The sequence below is a fragment of the Brassica rapa genome, chromosome A01 (assembly GCF_000309985.2).
Source record: "Brassica rapa cultivar Chiifu-401-42 chromosome A01, CAAS_Brap_v3.01, whole genome shotgun sequence".
In the NCBI taxonomy this organism is placed as follows: domain Eukaryota; kingdom Viridiplantae; phylum Streptophyta; class Magnoliopsida; order Brassicales; family Brassicaceae; genus Brassica; species Brassica rapa.
The window spans coordinates 7384142-7403435 of record NC_024795.2 but is presented as its reverse complement, the minus strand read 5'-3'; the positions used below and the strand labels follow the sequence as shown (position 1 = coordinate 7403435).

At 35.1% G+C, this 19294-nt stretch overlaps 2 protein-coding genes across 5 annotated transcripts; one reads left to right on the top strand and one right to left on the bottom strand.

Moving 5' to 3' along the window:
* On the top strand, positions 1-7820 carry LOC103861042 (E3 ubiquitin-protein ligase AIRP1). 3 transcript variants are annotated; one of them, XM_009138761.3, is made up of 5 exons: positions 1-6130; positions 6747-6842; positions 6926-7259; positions 7352-7461; positions 7553-7820. In XM_009138761.3, the coding sequence occupies exons 2-5, from the start codon at positions 6804-6806 to the stop codon at positions 7574-7576; spliced, it is 507 nt and encodes a 168-aa protein (XP_009137009.1). In that variant the 5' UTR covers positions 1-6130; positions 6747-6803; the 3' UTR covers positions 7577-7820. The 3 variants fall into 3 exon arrangements, with proteins under 3 accessions (XP_009137009.1, XP_033144617.1, XP_009137005.1); XM_033288726.1 differs by having other exon boundaries at positions 1-6177; XM_009138757.3 differs by having other exon boundaries at positions 2-6145.
* Positions 7821-7868: 48 nt separating this feature from the next.
* LOC103861032 lies at positions 7869-15786 on the bottom strand. 2 transcript variants are annotated; one of them, XM_009138745.3, is made up of 3 exons: positions 11805-15786; positions 11278-11380; positions 7869-10936 (listed from the first exon to the last, which is right to left on the bottom strand). In XM_009138745.3, the coding sequence occupies exon 3, from the start codon at positions 10852-10854 to the stop codon at positions 8047-8049; it is 2808 nt and encodes a 935-aa protein (XP_009136993.1). In that variant the 5' UTR covers positions 10855-10936; positions 11278-11380; positions 11805-15786; the 3' UTR covers positions 7869-8046. The 2 variants fall into 2 exon arrangements, with proteins under 2 accessions (XP_009136993.1, XP_018515442.1); XM_018659926.2 differs by lacking the exon at positions 11805-15786 and having other exon boundaries at positions 11278-11794.
* Between the last annotated feature and the right edge of the window lie 3508 nt (positions 15787-19294).

The following is a 19294-nucleotide window of genomic DNA, read 5'->3' as shown; positions in this document are numbered from 1 at the left end:
GTGGTTTAATAAAAAGCTTATTATATATTTAGATGAACCAACATATTTCTCTAAGGATTCTAAGAATCATTCTAGTGATGACACGTGGCTACAAAAAAATGTTGCAATGCTTCTCAAATAATATATAGGGGATATATATATATTTGTTGTTAATAACCAGCTTGCAAAATTATCCCTTCAAATCAGCTTCACATGTAAAATGGTATAACAATAAACCATTGTGCTTCTTTTATTTTCTTTGGATTAAGGATTCGGTTTTGTCTAATAACCAGTTTTTTGGCTACGGTCGTAACGTTTTATCGATTAACACCACCATATTTTTCCTCTCGGGACATTAAAGATAATTTTTTTAGAGTTCCAAAAAAAGGAGTAGTAACTAAGATCGTTGTTCAATTTTAACAAAATTATTTATTTTGGTAAAATACAATCTAATAATCTTTTTGTTTTGTTATTTTGAACAGTGTGCTCGCCAAGAAGACATCAACCTTAATACTAAAACCAAAAAAACAAGAAGACTTCAACTGATTATTTTAAAAATATAAAATAGTTTGAGACGCCCCTCCGTACACTTTCCTTAAACTCTTTCCTTTTGAACCCCAGGCTAAAGTGTTCGATACGCCCCTCCGTACACTGTTACATACCCGTTTTCGATTTTGTAGCACTTATATTATCCTTGGTTACCTTCTTATCTTTCCTTTTTTCCCCAAAAATTTATATTCTCATATTTTATTTTGGCTATTTGTAAAGACTTTGCTCCAATATTTTCTTTAATGTCTCCTAAGACCAAAAAGATGGTTATTTGTTTTTCTAGTTCAATTCTTGCAACTGAAATTAAATCATTTTCACTTTCTGTTCAAAATTTATATATGATAACATTTAAATGTATAGTTCATACACAGAGGTGTGCCTGCAGTATATTGAAAAAGACATTCGCTTTAGGCCTCGATTAATATGAGCTTTTTTAAGGCCCCAAAATTTAAAATAATTTATAATCTAATGGTTTAGATTTATTTTTTAAAAACCATTTTCACATAGTAGACTAACTAACCTTCTGAATTCATGTATTTTTTCCTATATGACATAATATAGCATAAACTTATTTTTTTTATTAGATTTGTGTATTTGGTAAAAGCGATATATCATATTGCAAAATTGTTTTCATGATAATTGTAATAAGTTTATTTTTAAAATTTGCCTACTCTTCGCATGGCACTGTTCATACACACGGTAATATACCTTTTCATACATTTATATTGAGGCAAGTTTCCTACTGAAGTTTTGAGAATAATATGTTAAATACTGTATCTAATTATATTCTTTAGCGGTATTATACTTTTCAAACACAAACTTGATCAAAACTAATGTGAAACTATGGTCCGGGAAAAATATTTATTAAGACCATCAATAAAGGATATGTATAATTATCCATGCATATATCGGACATGAGTGTTAATATCAAACCAATTTGTTTTTTTTTTAACAATCTGTTACATATAAAGGAAAATTAATATAATAATAGAAAACTAATATAATAAAAGTCTTTGGTTATTTCTTTACGCAATGAGATTTTCTTTAGAAAGGGCACTATATGATAATAAAAATTATAGATCTGCTATTTACACTTTTCAGTGGATGTGAATTCTCCACATTTTAAATGTTTAAAACTCAGTTTGAAACTTGGTTACATATATTCTCAGTGGACGGAGAAGTAAAACACACATATATCCATCTCGCCAATTGGATTTGGAATATAAATTGGCGCAACTGACTCACTGGAAGAGTGAAGAAGCGAGAATGTTTCAAGTGTCACGATCTATTTAAAAAAGAAAAAAAAAAGACATTTCGGACCAGAATCTAAGACCAGTCGGCCAAACTGTGGTTTTTATTAACATGCGACACTTACGCTTAAAAATAGAGTAACAATCTATTCGTGGATAGTGAAGCTCGTCATATACGTTCACATGAGGTCTAATTTTTGAGTTAATTAGGACATAATGTATATGGGAAACTATTTATAGTGCAAAAAGAGAGTGTAAAAAGAGGGAATTAGCTGTTCCCATGTGAGTTCACTGAGTTGTACAGAAGAGATTGTTGTTCCCGGAACGTCCGACGGATGCAGATAATATGGGGAAAGTAACTAACTCTCTTTCGGCTTGGATTCTTCGATGGAGGATTTCGGTCACTCATCTTTCTTGGTGTTTAAGGAGAAAGAAACTCTCTTTGAAAAGAGACTCTCACGCGCTAAATTTTGATCTAGCTATCTCTGCTACCATATAATCTTAGGATCGATTGATTTATTGCGTGACCATAAGGTCTACATTATTATACCGGGTTGTTTCTCCTTAAAGAGCTCTGGAGGACTAGCCTTGAAATTTAACAGCTCGTCTCTACAAGTAGACGCCGTTGCAAGCGTAGAGCCAATGTTAATGTTAAAGGTGTGGCTGCCAAAGTTGGACAACTTATGAGGATTTATTTAGGTCGACAGTCGACTGACTTGTTCTTTTTTCGTGAAACGAATTAAATCTTTGCTAAATATTCACATTCACGGATTTTGTTTTATTTTCTTTCCTTTGTTGCCGTAGTACTAGTTGCTAAATAGGTAATGTGCCATAATTAAATAATTCTGCTAGCAAAATTTGCAAATTTACATTTATTTTAAAGGAAGTAAAACAACACAAATATGGAAAGTATCACACCAAATTCTGCTATCGAACGTTGACTTTAAAAAGACCCGGTCCAAATCGTAATATTCGACCCGGTTCAATGTTCAAACCACCGGTTTGGGTCGGTCTAGAATTTAATTAAAATCAGTCAAAATCTTTTGGTGAATTCGTTGACGTGAGATTTTGACCGTCGGAGGTTGGCAGCACTCCGAGTCCGATTCGTCGTCTCAGGGCTGGCGACTATATGAATTTCCGGTGTGAACGTGAGTTCTCTCTCTATATGGAGCTCATGTGTTGAACTAAGTATTTTATTTAATCTTGGAAATTTACATGAATATGACCCGGTTCAACGATATTTGTCCGGAGTTGCGAACCGGTTCTACAATCTCTAATTTACGGTTACGCGTTTGTAGCTGGCTTCAACATTCAATAGGCCCCAGTTGGAATGAAAATGAGTTTAAGAAAGAAGAGATAGTTCGCTAATATAGGTTGGATTTAGGGGTATGTACGCGAATTTTCTTGTTGATTTGATTTACTTCTGTGATGGTGACTTCTTATACTGATAACTGATAAGCAAAATGTTATTTAGTATTGAGTTATTAACATAAATAGACACTTTCTATCTTTTTATTACACAATCAGACACATTCAACTACTGAGGTAGTTTGTGGAAGTAAAATGACAGCACTAACCCCTAACGACATTCACCTTTTGTGGTGTGTGAAAAAAGATTTAATTAGTTTAAAATATTTCAAAGGCACAATATCTTTTTCTTTCTTTTATTTACAGCCATACCTTTTTTATTAATAAAATTGTTTTTTTTTCTTTTTCATCACCTTCTTCCTCTCTCTCTCTGTGTCGATAAAATGGTTTTGATGGTGGGGTTTTTCTGCAAAGTCTTGATTCGTTGACTCTAACTTATTCTTCTCCACCTCTACCTTCAACCTCCACAAGAATAACCACAAGAGAAAGATCATAAAAACGAGTTGTAACCATAAGTACAAATGAAGGCAAAGGAAAAGTGGCTAAGAAATCCGATGTATCTCCACCTCCTGCTCAATCTCCGTCTCAGCCACAGTTGAAGCTAGATGATGTAAATCCGGAGAGATTGGAACTAAGTTGACGGCAGCTTGGCGAGGTAAGATTATCCATGTGTACGCCTCCTATAAGTTGTCCATGTGTACGCCTTGTGTAAATTGTCCATGTGGACGTCTCAGTTGTCCATATGAACGATATTTGGTGGGAATGCCTTGCTACTAAGTAATATTCTTATGGTTTTTTTTATTATGAAAGCCATGTATAAAAAATATCAAATGTTGTATTGCCCATACATATAATCTTGAACACTTGATTGGTATTTTGACTGAGGTGAGCTTAAGAAATCAGAATCAGTTGTAAGCACTCCACTCTATAAACGATTCCCATACATCACTCACATACTTTACAAATTTTTCTCATCTGTTAACTCACATACTTTGCAAACTCCAACCTTTTTTTCATCAGAACCTCTCACATTTCAAATACATATGAGCATATGGCCATCATTACCAAAACCTTCTGAAAACCAAACCTTTTGCGTTATTTTTGTTATTTCCAGTTTTCTTTGGTTTTCTTTAGTCTCAGCACTCTGTCGTGTATGTCTTTGCTGTTAATTTTGTCTACGTCTCCGTTGTTGTCTATGGTCGATGTCGCATGTCTCCACTGTGGTATGTCTTCGCCATCATCTACATCTCTACAGTCATTGATACAGCTTCTGTCAATGTCACCGCGCTTTCATCTACATATTCACCGTGCTTTGCCCTCATCTACGTCTACACCGTCATCTACGATATAGCTGCTGTCTTCATCACTGAGCTTTGCCATCATCTACGTCTTCACCGTCATCTATGTTTTTGTTGTCATCGATCCAATAGCTTGATGTATCTTAAATTATAGATTAAACAACATAGATAAATGATTTAAGATAAGCTCTCTGGACAAATGATTTTGGAGAAAAAGATTTTGATTTAGAAAAAAAATAGAGTTTTGAAGAAAGAAGATGAAGAAGAAAGATAATGAAGAAGAAAGATAAAATTGTATTTCCCAATCTACCAACGTGTTTTGACTTTTTTAGTTAGGATAGAACTAAATTGAATAAACAGTAAATAAATAAAGGAAGAGAAAGGATATGTTGGAAATTTGTATGCTCAATATGTATCGATCAGTGTGAAAAACTACCTCAGGAGTTAAAAGTGTCTGATAGTGTAATAAAAAGATTCACTGTAATTGTTTCTTTAGTATTTTTTTGTGACCGACATGTAATCAAAAAGTTCACCAAGTGGAAACGAAAGACATTCCTACACGTAAACTACTTGTAATGTTTGAAAATTCGGTATTTTCTTCACAACATATATGCACAGATGGATGCATATAGACAATGTGCTCGTTATGCCGACGTTGAGTTAGTATGAATCATTGTTCTTATGTAACATACGGCTATAAGCTTCCTGATATTGTTGATATGATGAGTGAAGAAGATTCAGAGACCTACATAAGGTCAAATACAAGGCTCATATTAGCAAAATCTAATACAAAAACCAAATAAAATTGAATCCGTAAACATGAGGACAGTGTAGTAGCGTGACATGGAAGTAATGCCACCGAATATAAGGGTTTAGTCAGGCGCTTTGTATTAAAAGAATAAGCAGCTTCCGTAACCGAGCGTGTTTGCTATATAGTGGTTAGGATTGTTTTATACTCACGATAAGATATTGACCAAATTGTTTTTATCTTATTTTGTAATTTGTTTTGATAAACTTTACATTAAATCTTTAAATATATGAACGTAATATCTAGATTATCGACAGCTCGGTTTCATGTATTATTTCTTCGGTATCAATAATTAGGTTACTAATTCTTATACTAGCGTACAGTTGGGATTTTATATTTTCTTTCATTTTATATCAAAAGATTTTTTTACTAATTGAATAAAATATTTACTGGCCCCACCAAGATATTATATTAATTTCTCTATAGATAATGTTTTAAATCTAGTGATTTCATATCCAACATTTTTAATGTGTTAAAATATTTGCTGATTTATTAATCTAATTTTTTTCAATTGATTTAAGTAACACTAATTAATATTAAGAATAAACTAGGAGCGTGAATAGGCAATAAAATGTCTCATAAATCCGGAGGCTTTTTCATGTTTTTTGTCAAAGAAGTAAAAAAAAAGACGAGTTTCCTTGTACGATATGGTTTGTGATTTTTTATGAATATAAATACAAAAAGTTTGATTAACAACCAAAAATAACCATTAAAAATTAACGTGGTTTTGATTTTCATCTCTTTGATAAAGTCGCCTGCCTTGGCAGCCCAGTGTTTCTTCTTCTTCTTCTTTCGAGCTTTTTCTGAAAATTCTCCCTATTTTTTCTTGTTCAACACAAAGCCTCAAGAGCTTCCCAGGCAGGAGGATCCTATCAAAAGTAAGGACCTTTAAGGTAAAGATCGAAGCTTTTTTGCTGTGTTTCTGGTAATTTAGTCTTCTTACTTCGTATTCCCCTTTCCAAAAGAAGTACCTATATTTTGTTTTGTATGATCACGAACTCTGTTTGTTCTCTTTTTATTTTTTATTTTGGTAGTTTTGAGGTAGAAGGTTTTTTTGTTGTTGTTCTGTTTCAACCCACTTGGTTTAGTTTCTTGTTCTACTGTCTCTTGTTTTTATCTCTCTGTTTTTCTTTCTTTTTTTCTTAGTCAATTAGGGTTTTGTAATTGATTTTTGGTAGTTAGTCTCTCTGGTATAGTAAACCTAATTGAGGGTTTACTAAACTATCATGCTTAATTTTCTTTTATCTGTAAGCTTAAGATGTTCTAAGGATCATATTACTTTCCATGACTAATACTATTGATATCTATATAGTTTTGAAATTTGATTACACAAGAGTGTATGTACAATTGTATTGTTTTTGAATCTCATGGCTAGCTATTATCTCATCGTTAGTGCAAAGCTATACGTTACATTGAAGTGTTTAAATGTGGTTTCTCAGTTACAAAGTCATGATCATAGAGCTCGTTTTAATATATTTGTTCTGGTACTTTCAGGTCTTAGGAACTCACTGATATTCGAATAGTCGAAAACTTGGTATAACCATCCAAAGAATGGGTTGCTGCTGCTGTTGTTTCCCGATTCTACCCGAAGTAAAACTCTCTTCTAAATGATTCTGAAAATCTTGTTTTGGTTTTACTCTCTTGTTGATGTTTTTATTGTTGTTTTTGTGCAGAGCTCAAGAACTATAGATGAGCATGTTCCTCTATCTCGTGCCCCTCCTTCCTCTGTTGTACCTACAGGAGAAGTAGATAGAAATTTGGCCTCTAATCTATACACTTCTCTTCAGCCGCCTCTTCCTGTATCAGTTGCGCCTAGAAATCTTCAAACTCCATCGAAACTCCCAACAACTCAGACCAACTCGAGCGAAGGGTCTCGTGTAATCACAACAAACAGTGTTCCGGAAAAGGTTTCAGAAAAGGAAACATGGCGTGCTGATGATTTTACTGATATTGATCTAAAGAAAAAGAATAGAGAAACCATCGACGAGTGTCCAATTTGCTTAGAAGGTATGTTTTGTTTTTATCATTCAAAGTTGCATAACCAAAGATAGCTTTAGTTAAATGTCTTCATATTCTTCATTTTGTGTTCTGTCTTGCAGAATATGATTTTGACAACCCGAAGTTGCTCACTAAATGTGGCCACGATTTTCATCTCGCGTGCATCCTTGAATGGATGGAAAGAAGCGAGGCTTGTCCAGTCTGTGACAAGGTTTGTGTCAGTTCAAAAACTCCATTTACCACATGTTTTCTTTTACGAGTCACTTTGACAACAGTGTCTCTTTCTTTTGTTCTTTGAGCAGGAATTGGTACTCACTGAGTCATAATCAAGACAAAGAAAGGTACAGAAGATTTGATTAGGTGGCATTAGGTGATAGTGTGGTGGTATATGGTGAAACATTGTTTGCTCTATTTCATTCATCATTTATGAAGTTTCCTTTTGATTGTTTTTTTTATCTTCTTACCAATCTTTGGATTATTCACATCAGACAAAAGATACAGAAGAAGACATTAGCATGTAGACAGAAATTACATTTTGATTGTTTAATATACTTTGAAAAATTCTTGATTTGTTTCTAAATCAGTTTGAGAATAGCAAATACAGAGATTTTTACTGTGTAAAAAGAATTCTCTGACAATTTTTTCTTACATAATAATAGTTTTCTTTATTACTAAAGCCTCTGTATAAATCTAACTCTTATAGCTAAAAAAAATAATGATAATTATGACAAAAACAAGAAACTCTAACCTTTTATAACTTTTACAACAAGGGACAGCCCTAAGAAACCTCTATCTATCACGGCGAACTGTTCTGAATCTGATGAACATTGGATAAGAGTCTAGTTAACTTACTCAACGTCTCTCGAGCCGACACAGTCGCAGGATGATCCTCTCCTGAGATCGAAGTTCTTATAAAGATGGCTTTTCTAATCAGATCATCAGCCACACCGAACTGCCCCCCACGTAACATCAGCTTAGCTCTAGTCTCTAACACAGTGGCACGAGTCAGAGCAAGCTCTTCCCACAGAACAGGGTTTAACTGCGCGCTTGTCTGAACCGGTCTCCAACAAAGAGACTTATCCAGCCACTTCTCCACCGGCGTCACCAGCGTTTGGTCAGCCGCTTCGAGTGCGTTAGTGCAGACTCTAAGCAGCTCAACCGCAGCGCTGCAACGAGAAAACGTTATGAAAGTTCTAATCGCTAGAGGCAAGATTACTTGCTTCACAAGAAACAGCAGCTCCGTTATCTTCAGCTGAATGGTTGGAGCTTCGTTGCCGAAACCGAACAGCAAGAAGCAAACCCCCCACATCTGCTCTGCTGTTTCAACCGTCGAGCCGCGGCTTATCACGGCTCGAACCATAGCCGGAGCATTCTCATTCACCACTACTCGATTCCTCGCGTAGAGCTTCACCAGCTCGTGTATCTGTATAAACCCTAACTTGACACTGCTGGTTCTAGCAATGTTGAACCTAAGCAACATAGAAGCAGCTTCAGCTCCTGATCGTTTGGACTTAGAAGACGCGAAACCACAAGTTATAGCCCGTCGCAGTCTCCTCCACAGCCGCTTCGGACCCTTATGTTTCTCAGGGAGTTTATAAGCAGCCAAAGCTAACAAAGAAGCTGGTACAGCCCCTGGAGCTAACCACCCGCCCGCAACGACCATCCTAGTAGCCAAACTCCTCGGTCCATCCGCGTGATCAAAGATCGAAAAACACACTTCAAACAGCTGCAACAGAAACACACTTCTTCTCAACAAGCTCCCATCCCGACCACTAGACATCTCTCTCAACGGCATTCTGTTTATAGTATCCAAAAGCCTGCTAGGGTTGATAGGAAGCTCCGACAAAATCGCTCCCACGACAGCTAATCCCAACGTTAACCTCCCAAGCTTCTCCTCAATAGCTCTCAAAGCGTCCATTTCGGGGACAGGATAGTCTTTATTAACGCTGTTCCCTTGCATCAAGGCCATAGCTTCAGCGCCGGATAAGTAAGAGAGCTTCAACGGCTCCATGTTCATAACCCGGGAGAGACGCGTAGATATCAAAATATGCGTCTCTCCCCCGAACCTAGGAAGAAGATCCATCACCAGCTTCGAGTCCCACCAGTCTTTTTCGCTCTCCAAGTTATCGATCACAACCAAGAAGGGTATGTTCCTCATCATCTCCTTCCTGATCCTCGAAACCGCGGCGTCTTCCTGCTCCTCAAAGCTCTTCATCCGCGTCTTATCGGAACAATTCTCGACGCCGACATCGACCTCCAAGTAGTGGTGGAGGTTGAGATAGTTCTGCCTGATGTACCGGCTCTCGCCGCCTATCCAAAGCACCATCTTGTACCTCTGGTGGTGCCTGTAAGCGAACTCGAGAAGCAGTTCGGTTTTACCGATCCCGGACTCGCCCGAGACGCACGCCACGCCTTTCCCGTAAGCGATTTTGGTCGACCGTTTCCTCCTTCTCGTGTTGTTCCGTCTTAACTCGATCTCGATCTCTTTGTCAGACTCTTTCCACACGACTTTCTCTTTCCCTTTCTTGTTGTTCCACCCTAACGTCACATTCTTCTTCTTCTTATTCTTATTCTTCCTCCTTGTCTTGAGCTCGAAGTAATCTCTCTCGGAGTCTTTACCAACGTCTCCGAATAAAACGAACTCTAGCTCAGATAACTCCTTCCTCCTCCCGACGAAACCATCGTTCCTCGGATAAGGAAACTCTTCTTTTTCAGCTTTATCGCGCCATCTGCTCAACCTCTCGACGATACTCCTCCTCCCTAACCTCATCGCCAGCAACGTAACCGCTCTGAAAACACAGTCTCTCCAGTTACCTTCGTGAGCTTCGAGCTTCCAATCATCAACGACGCGTGATAGTCCGTGAACAGCTTCTCTCCACTCTCTTTCAATCCCTCCGTAACACTCCCAAACCTCGCCTCCGTGCTTCTCCCACACCTCTCCTCTCTTCTCCACTATGTCGCGGACGAGGCACTCTCCTTGTGAAAGATCGAAGAAGACCGGGACGAGGTTCTTCTTCTCGGAGAAGAATCTTAGCTCCTCGATAGCGTAAGGGGATTTGAAAGACTTTCTGGTGAGGACGATGACTCCGAAGGAGGCCCCGTCCATGGCTTTCTCGATGATTCGCTGTTTACGCGAGCTTCTGCATTTTCCTCTGTCCGACATGAAACAGCTCATCCCTTGGAACTCTAACTCGGCTCTTAACCAATCAGCGAACCGAAGGAGAGAAGGTTTGTTACCGTGGAGGCCTAAGAACACGTCGCAGCATCTCACCCTGTTGTAAGAGACGGAGACTGAAGATGTCTGAGTGTAGGAAGACGAGTCATGCCCTCCTCCTCTGGGGAATCTTGGGATCACGCTGCTCGAAGGTTCGAGATTCTGAAACGCGAGGTCGGAGCTGGAGGTGAGGGGATCGAAGCTGTCGCGTTGAGGATCGGAGCGAGTTGATTCGGAGTGTTCTTGGGGGAGTTTGGGAGATCTTGGGGAGAAGAAGGGAGATTGGTTAGCTGAGAAGAAGGCTGCGGAGGATGATGAAGACATGTTCCTGGAGGGCTTTGTCGGATACTGATGATGTCCGAACCTGGAACTGTCACCTCGTGAATCCATAATAATAACCACTGTTTTTCCTTTATTGATAGTCTATCAAATCCCATCAATGCTGCTGCCCTATCAATCCATCGAACCTAATCTGATTTTAAAAAAAAGGAAACAAAAAAGTCAAGATTTGGACAGAACAAGGAAAGTTAACAGCTTATAGTTTGGTAAGAAATTGAACATTAAACGGTGATGAAAATCGTCCACAGTATATACTTTCTATTTTTGAGTGAATAGTTGCACAAAATAAAAACACTTTCTCAAAAGCAATAATAATAAGAAGAAGAAGAAGAAATGATGATTCTTTTTATTAAGGAAAATAATTGATTTTTGAGGACGTTGCAGATCTAAGCAGAAAGGGAAATAAAATAATCACTTTTAATGAAAATGAAAGTTTTCTTATTCGTACAGAGGGATTTAGATCTGAGAACTTACATAGCTCGACGTCCTGAAGATCTTCTTGAGCTTTTTGTGTTCAAGACTCAGCCAAAGCTCAGGTACTTCAGAAGCCACTTGAATGAAGAATGAGAGAATCCACCTGAAGAAGAAGAAGAAGCCAGCTCGAATTAAAACGACGTGTGTGAAGTCTTTTAAGAGAGTGTATCAATCAATGAGAAAGGAGTTGAAAGTGAGAGGATGCAAATGAGAGAAAGAGAGAGAATAAAGAAGAAGAATTAAAACACTAGAAAAGCTTTCATAGAGTTGTAGTCGAATGCATCGCCATTTACAGATAGACTTTGAAAATGACTCTCTTTTTATTTTATTTTCTTTAAACAAAAACAGGGGAGACAAAAACTGAGATATGTCTTAATGGAATATTCAAAAGATAAAAAAAAAAATTCGAATTTTGAGCAAAAGCCAAGATGAGAACAAGCAGTGGTTTCTAATACCCACAAGAGGAAAAATCTATCAAGCGTGGGGTTTTTTAAGATTTTTGATCGATTTAGAGAAGAGAGGCTTACAGTTTTGTGTTTGAAGCAACCGAGAGAGAAGATAATATGTGTAGGAAAAGGTTAAGTCTTTAGGGGGTTCTTATCCAATAAACAGAAACATGGGCACTGTCAAATCACATAAAGAAAACACAAAGTCTCACTCTTTCCCCTCGCTGTCTTGAGATTTGGTTCTTCTGTTCGCTCTTGAAATATTATAATTGTTACAAAAGAAGGAAGAAGAGAAGAGACAGAGAGAGATTGGGAGAAGTGAAATTTCGAAATTAAACAAACAAAGAATTGAGACCTAAAATGAAAAGAGAGATCAAGGCTTGTGGGCTCCACCTCCACATCACAATACAAGTCTCATTTTTTTCTTTTTATATATTTTTCAATCCTTTCTTTCTGTCTTGAGACTCTCTGATGAACAATGTTTTTGATAAGAAAATTTCATAAGTTTAGTCTCTGGGGGTAGAAATAGAAACAGAGTTTCATTGTCACGTCCCTCCCCTATCAGGATATGGGCGTCACTGTGCCTTTTCGCTGCTATACTGTTGATAATTTTTTTAAGTGTATATATAGTCCAACTGATATATTTTCTCCATCTTGCTGCACATTAATGGGTAAATACAATTTGATAAAATATTCTTGAAATAGTAAAATATTTCAAAGAATAGTAGAAAAACACTTTATTAAGTAGAAAACAACTTTGACAAAAAAAAAGTAGAAAACAACTAGAAAGAGGAGTAGATTAATTTCACTAATACGATAGTTACTATTGTGAAAAGTTTATTAAATAACAATTAACAAAAAAAATATCAAAACATAGATTTATGATATCAAATAGCTCACTGAGGTAAAATCAGCAGAAAAAAGTTTAAAATATACATTTACAGTAATAAATTCAAATTTTCTATTCAACTTTTTGTTAATTATTTTAAAAATTAGGTTAAAAATTTAAACATGTATGTTAACTTTTAAGTTTAATAATGTTTATAAAATTGGAGTAACACATAAAGAGATTAGCTAAATATATAAAACATAATATCAACTATATGACAAACATAATCAAAATAAATATTAGTATTTTCATAAATAATTAAATATGATGCGATTCAGATTTTTTTTTGCCAAATGCAATTCAGATTATAATTAAGGTTTTATGATTATAAATTCTATGTGAATTAGACGACAAAGTCACAAAGTATTTAATCAGCTGTAAAACCAGTTACATAACTGTCAAAAATAGTTACATTTAACTACACATGTGGTTTAGTACGTAGTAGATGGATTCTGATGAGTTAAACGACTCTAGTTCGAAATAACCCTACGATATTAAACATGTGTGGTCATGCTGATATAAATCATTTTTTAAATCTTTTTTAAATATCCGAGAAAAAAGTAATCTGTGGATTGTACTTTTTGGAGATTAATTAGTCAGAATTCTTTCATAGATTTTGTATCCCTAATTAACAAAAAAAAATAGTTACATATAGCTAAAATTTATTTGAATTATATTTAATTGCATGGTAAGTTTCGACCGAGATTTGATAAATTTTTATAGTGTATAGATTTGGGATTTATTTTTCTTTTTAACAGTACTCTTTTTTCTTCTTTTTTTTTGCTTATAACAGTACTCTTTTCTCAAACATGAATTGTAACGTGTTAACGAACAAATGATTATATTTGCAGTAGTATGACTGAAAATATATAATTATAAAAAATGATTGAAAATGTTAATCGTATGATTGTTACTTGTATATGTTGTTGACATTGACAAAATGACAATATATATATATGACTTTAAAATCTACATGAATAGTTGACACAACAATAAACGTTGTGACGTGCAAGTCGTAACCAAAAGGAATCACGTAGATAAATTCGTTGCATGAATTATCCATTAGAAATGGAATATGGTGGGGCTTTATCAATAACAACGATATGAAACTTATTAATAGATAACTATTAGTAGTTTATTGTACTATTACTATTATGACGAACCTTGCATAGTTGAATACTTGCATTACAATAAACAATCTATTAATTAGATCATTTCTTTGTTAATTTGCCTACTAACGGTCGGGTCAATTCAAATTGATAGATCACACGTTCTATATAATGGCACGACAATATTAGAAACATATTATAATCGTTTGGTTTGATTTTTCTATTAATTAAAGTGTGCTTCTTATTTGTTTGTTTATGACAATATACTTCCATTTGACATAACATTTGATTTGATTCATACATTTAACGTACTATACATCTACTATTCAAATGATCTCAAAGATTTGTTGCTTTTGTTATACTATACTTACAAGCTAATTTAAATATGACATAAATAATTCGATAATATGTAGTACTAATTAAGGCTTCTTTTTCATTCGGTTAATTCATGTGCGAATATTAAACCATATATATTACATTCATGATTCTATCTACCTAGTCCATAAGAAGTCGTAAAACTAATGTTCTAGTCTGATCGGAATGACACACATGTTATCACATTTGGGTCGTAATTAGTATTAATCAGACGTGTTGACGACAAATGTTTTTGTGGGTGGGTCAATAATTGAAGACGTAGACCTTCCCATGAACGCAGTTCATGCAAGTCTCTGCCGTTCCAATCAATAATTATTGAGCCCCTTAAATAAATTCCATTACATTATGTTTATGATATGTATATATTTATGCTAGAGCCTTAAAATTGGGCTTACGGCTTAAATTTTGGTTAACAAAGAAGACGAATAATCTAGACGTGGCTCAATTTGCAAAAGGGTTTAACTACTAAACGTATAATACGTATAATCTGAACTAGTTTCAATTATAGTAGATGTATTACATTTTTCTTTTTTCTTCTTCTTTTTGTACCCCTTATGATTGCTTGGTCAAAGCTTGGCAATGAACTAGTGCCTAGCCCTAAAATCTTGAGAAGATTAGATGGTTATACAATGTAGTAAGATGTGAAATCAACAATAGGCAACTGTCTTGTTATTGACACCATATGTTTTATTGGGAGTCACAAAACCAACTCAATGATATGTGTTGTTTTCATGGTACACCGAATGATGTTCGATGTTTCCCTCGTTGCTTCCCAAGTCGGTCCAAAAGATGATTTTGTATCTACATGCTCACTCCCCCACGTGTCTTCACGTGATATTTAACCTACGGTCATGATTCCTTCGACCACTCCATTTTCACCCGAGTCATCCACGGCTCCAAATTAGCGCGTCTCCAACACTCGCACTTCAAAATTAGAAAGTGGCCCATCATCTTCATGAAAGCACACTATTAGGTTAAAAATGAAAACAAACGCCTTAGGTTTATCTTAATTAAGAAAGAAAACTGGGCTTAACCAAAAAGAGTAACGTCAAATGAGCTCTCTCAATTATGGAGCTTAGTTGTACTATAATTTACCTTTGATGTCAAACTGTAGAAAAGTACGTATTATATAGTAAAATGTTATACTGTATGCACGGCAGAAGCATACAACGAATGCGGCCGAATGGTACATGTACTTATGATAATACAACATGCATGATTGACTTTTTGGTAATAGTAAAATGTAATAAGAAATATGGAACTTACTATTACCAAAAATAAATTACATTGTAGTACCACGGATTAGTTTGCATAGAGAGTAAAACCAAGGTGTGAACTAGTATCCTTTGGCTGCTCTGCTCAGAGAGTTCTGAAATATTACTATTGTATATTCATTATTAGTGCAACCCCCAACGAGCCGATCTATGATTGTGAAACATGTTATTTTGAATATAGTTTTTCTATTTATTTATAAATAAAGGGTGTGAACGTTGTTTTTTCCATCTAAATTTCATTGATAACATTAGAAAAATATAAGGTTGAAACATTGAAGCCGGCGGAACAGATAGATTTCCCTGAAAATTAAATCCAAAAAGGATCGAAAACTCAAACACACCGGTGATACATGAACAACTAAAATATAAGCCAAATCCTAAACTCTTTCAACAAACCCATAAACAAATCAACACTAACTAAAAGGGGCAAAAACTTAACAATCTATGACTAACCCGATTTCTTACTATGAACTAAGCAAAATAAATTTCTACAAAAAAAAAACAGAGACTTTATTTGAACCCCAAGTTCACAATGACAATGTTCTTTTACTAGAGATAAGTATAAATAATTAAATATATATAAAACTAGGGGTTGGCCCGCCCTACGGGCGGGTGAGTTTACACTAAAACTATTTTATCTTAAAAGATGTTTAAATTTTATAAAACATTTGAAAATATTGTTTATTTTCTTAGAATTAATAATTTGGAAATTGTTTATATTCAAAAGTATTTTGTTTTAAATTTCTGTCAAATTTTTTTTCTTACACTGACAATTTTAATAATTGTAATCTTTTGGCGTATGTTTATTTGATTAATGGAAACTTAACCTCATAATTGTAATATTTTCGCGTATGTTTATTTGTTTATATTGTAATCTTTTCTTTCAGTATCCATGTTCTTTATATAAAGACGAAAATATAAAGTTGTTAATGCAAATAAGTTGATTCGTTTTACCTGAGATTTCTTGGACTGGAAGGCATTCCATAACCATAAGTTTCATTTCCTGCTCGGTTACAATCATCTGTCCATCCGGTATAGATCTCAGTATTTGTGGCTGTCAGAGCTGCACTCTGAACCCCCAGTTGAAGTACATAGTTACTTGAAGTTATTTTTCACATTTATAAATTCTCGGATTCTTTCTTGTGATGAACATTCATTTTTCCGTTTTTGATGCTCAATAATTATCTTATAAAGAGTTGTTAATTCATCACATGTAAATAGTCACACAGTTGTAGACGTGTGTTAAATTTCATTTACTAAAGCTTCCTTTCCCCTGCTTAAATCTGTTAAGAGAATTTTGATATGTTTATAAAATCATGATTTTATTTAAACCATTTAAACATTTTTTCTATGCAACATTCAAGCCACAGTATTTTGGTTTTTTTACCACACTAATAATTTTTTGATATGTATAGTATATTACACCAAAATTGCATGAAAGTAAATTTTGTAAATCCTAAGTTAGCTGATAAGTTTAATTTATTGGGTGAAATAGCCCAAATAAAAAGTTTATTTATAGGTTTGTTTACATGGCAGTTTATACTTTTATTTGAAAACAGAAAATCAAATAAATGGTCAATAAAGCTAAATCAAAATTATTACTATTATTTATAAATTTAATAGTTGATTTAAGAAATAACCTAAATAAGCAAGCTTAAATAATATTTAGATGTTAACCTATAAGTTTAGTTAACTTTCATCTTGCTCACCTATCTTATATATAATTTTGAATAATTAAAAAGTAATTTTAAATTTGTCAAACAAATAGAATCAGTTCTAATATTAAAAGAATAGAAAAAAATGTACTAAACAAAACAAAGTCAATGATTCGTCAATTGACTGGAATTCCAAAAGCAAGAGCCTTTCTTATCCCCGTCCTAGCATGACCGATCATGTCCTCTCCTTGGATATATGGCTCCAGCAGAGCATTTTATTAAAATCGTAACATACATAAATCATCTCCGTACGAAACAATAACCACGTAAAGTTCAAGAAAATGAACATGAAAACTGTATAATCTAAACTGGTCGCTCAACACACCTAAATCTTCTCAATATTTTTAGCACAAAGCTTTAAGTTTCTCCCAAGACATGATGCCAAATAGGAACATTGGTTTTACGTGTTGAGTGGTTAACAAACTGTTGGATTTTGTTTATTCCATATTGGTCCTTGGAAGGATGCATACTGATTTCATGTATCTCCTTGGTAATGAACTGAGACTGATGCTCATTTGAAAAACGCTCCAGATGCCTCTATACTGTACATAAGGGAAACAAAAACGTAAAGATGCATTGTTATTGTGTAAGAATGAGAGAAACCAAGATACGGAGAAGGAAAACAATTGTTTTTAATTGATTTCTTATTACCGGTATAACATGGTTGCCATAAGGATGGATAGAGAGCGTGGACACTTGACCAAGGGATGCAGGTAAACATGAATCTATTTCTGGATCACATGGTTTCCGTTTTGGTTTCAAACACATCTCATGGCCTGCCCGTCAAGTTCATTTCCTAAACTAACTCTTTGATCAGGTCTTATGATATGAAGAGCCTACACTAAAACAAATTTTCACCCCTGAGTCCACTATTTGTACAATTTTTCATACCTTTATACCTTTTGTATCACTTCACATCCGTACAACGGCAGACAAAGTGGTACTCTATCTGTTCGATGAGTTGATCCGCGAGTTCGTTTCTCCGTGATGGGTTGCCGCATTCAAAAACTGAAACATGGTCAAATAAATAAGGGATAGTCTCACAAGCAATGCAATATAAGGCATAGGTAGGAACAGACCTTTTGAGTGACATAATTTTCAAACACATCAGTCATTAGCATGCGGAAGAACTTGCCCAAAATCAGCTGCTTTTTCTTCTGGATTACAATTCTGAAGCTTTTGCTGATTGAATCGGCTCCTCTGTTGATCTGCAATAATGGGAAACAAAGTTGTAGTAACTTCTTATCATCATATCATAGAATTGAGAAGAAACCAAAGACAAAACTCGTGAAAGAAAAGTTAAAACTTGCCTGAAAGGAAAAAAAGTTTGCATAGTTGCTTCTCCAGACTCTTTGTCGTTTCACTAATCTTTGTCTCCACCTGGACAGCAACAATAGAAAAACATAAGATTAGGAACGACACAAAGAGTAGGGATGCTTAAAACCTATTTCAAGACATATTAAAAAAATTAGAGAGAAACACGTAGTGTGAATGTACGGGATGTGAATATATAGCTTAAGAGAAGCAAAAATCAGAGAGAAATATATAGGGAGAAGGCAGGGGATGTGAAAAGCTACTGTGACTTTGAATTGTGATGGTGATGAATACGATTTGATCATTCGTAGTTGTGGACGGCAGCCGTTACACCGGCGACTTGAAACGTGCGGTGAGGTTAGGGATCGCAGTAGAAGACGAAAAGGCAGCACATCATGGATGGAGGTTGTTTGAGCGTGGTTTTTGGGCCGATAATAGGCTTATGTTACACGGACCGTCACATCTTATTTTTTGCTTTGTTCAATTGGCCCATACATTTTGTGAACGTAAAACGATGAGATGAAGATTAAAGAAGTGCCAGCTGTCAACAAAAGCCCCTCCTTCCTTGCTGAGCTGGATAGCCTAAGGAGAGAGACAACTCTCCTTTATATATATAGATAGATATGTTCCCTCTTAAATTAGAAACCCATCACCTCCAAAATGTAAAGAGGTCTATGATTATTGATTGGACTTCTTGGAAGTTAACTGTTTTGATGTTTCTGACGATAGCAATGAATTGTAATGTTTCATTGTCACTGAATCTAGTGACAAATATTATACCTCTTCAAACTGGAGCATGTGAACTTCATGGAAACATTTTCTTGTTGCAAACAGTATTTACATACAAAAGATAATTATAATGCACAGTTTTACTATGTCCAATGTAGCAATCACA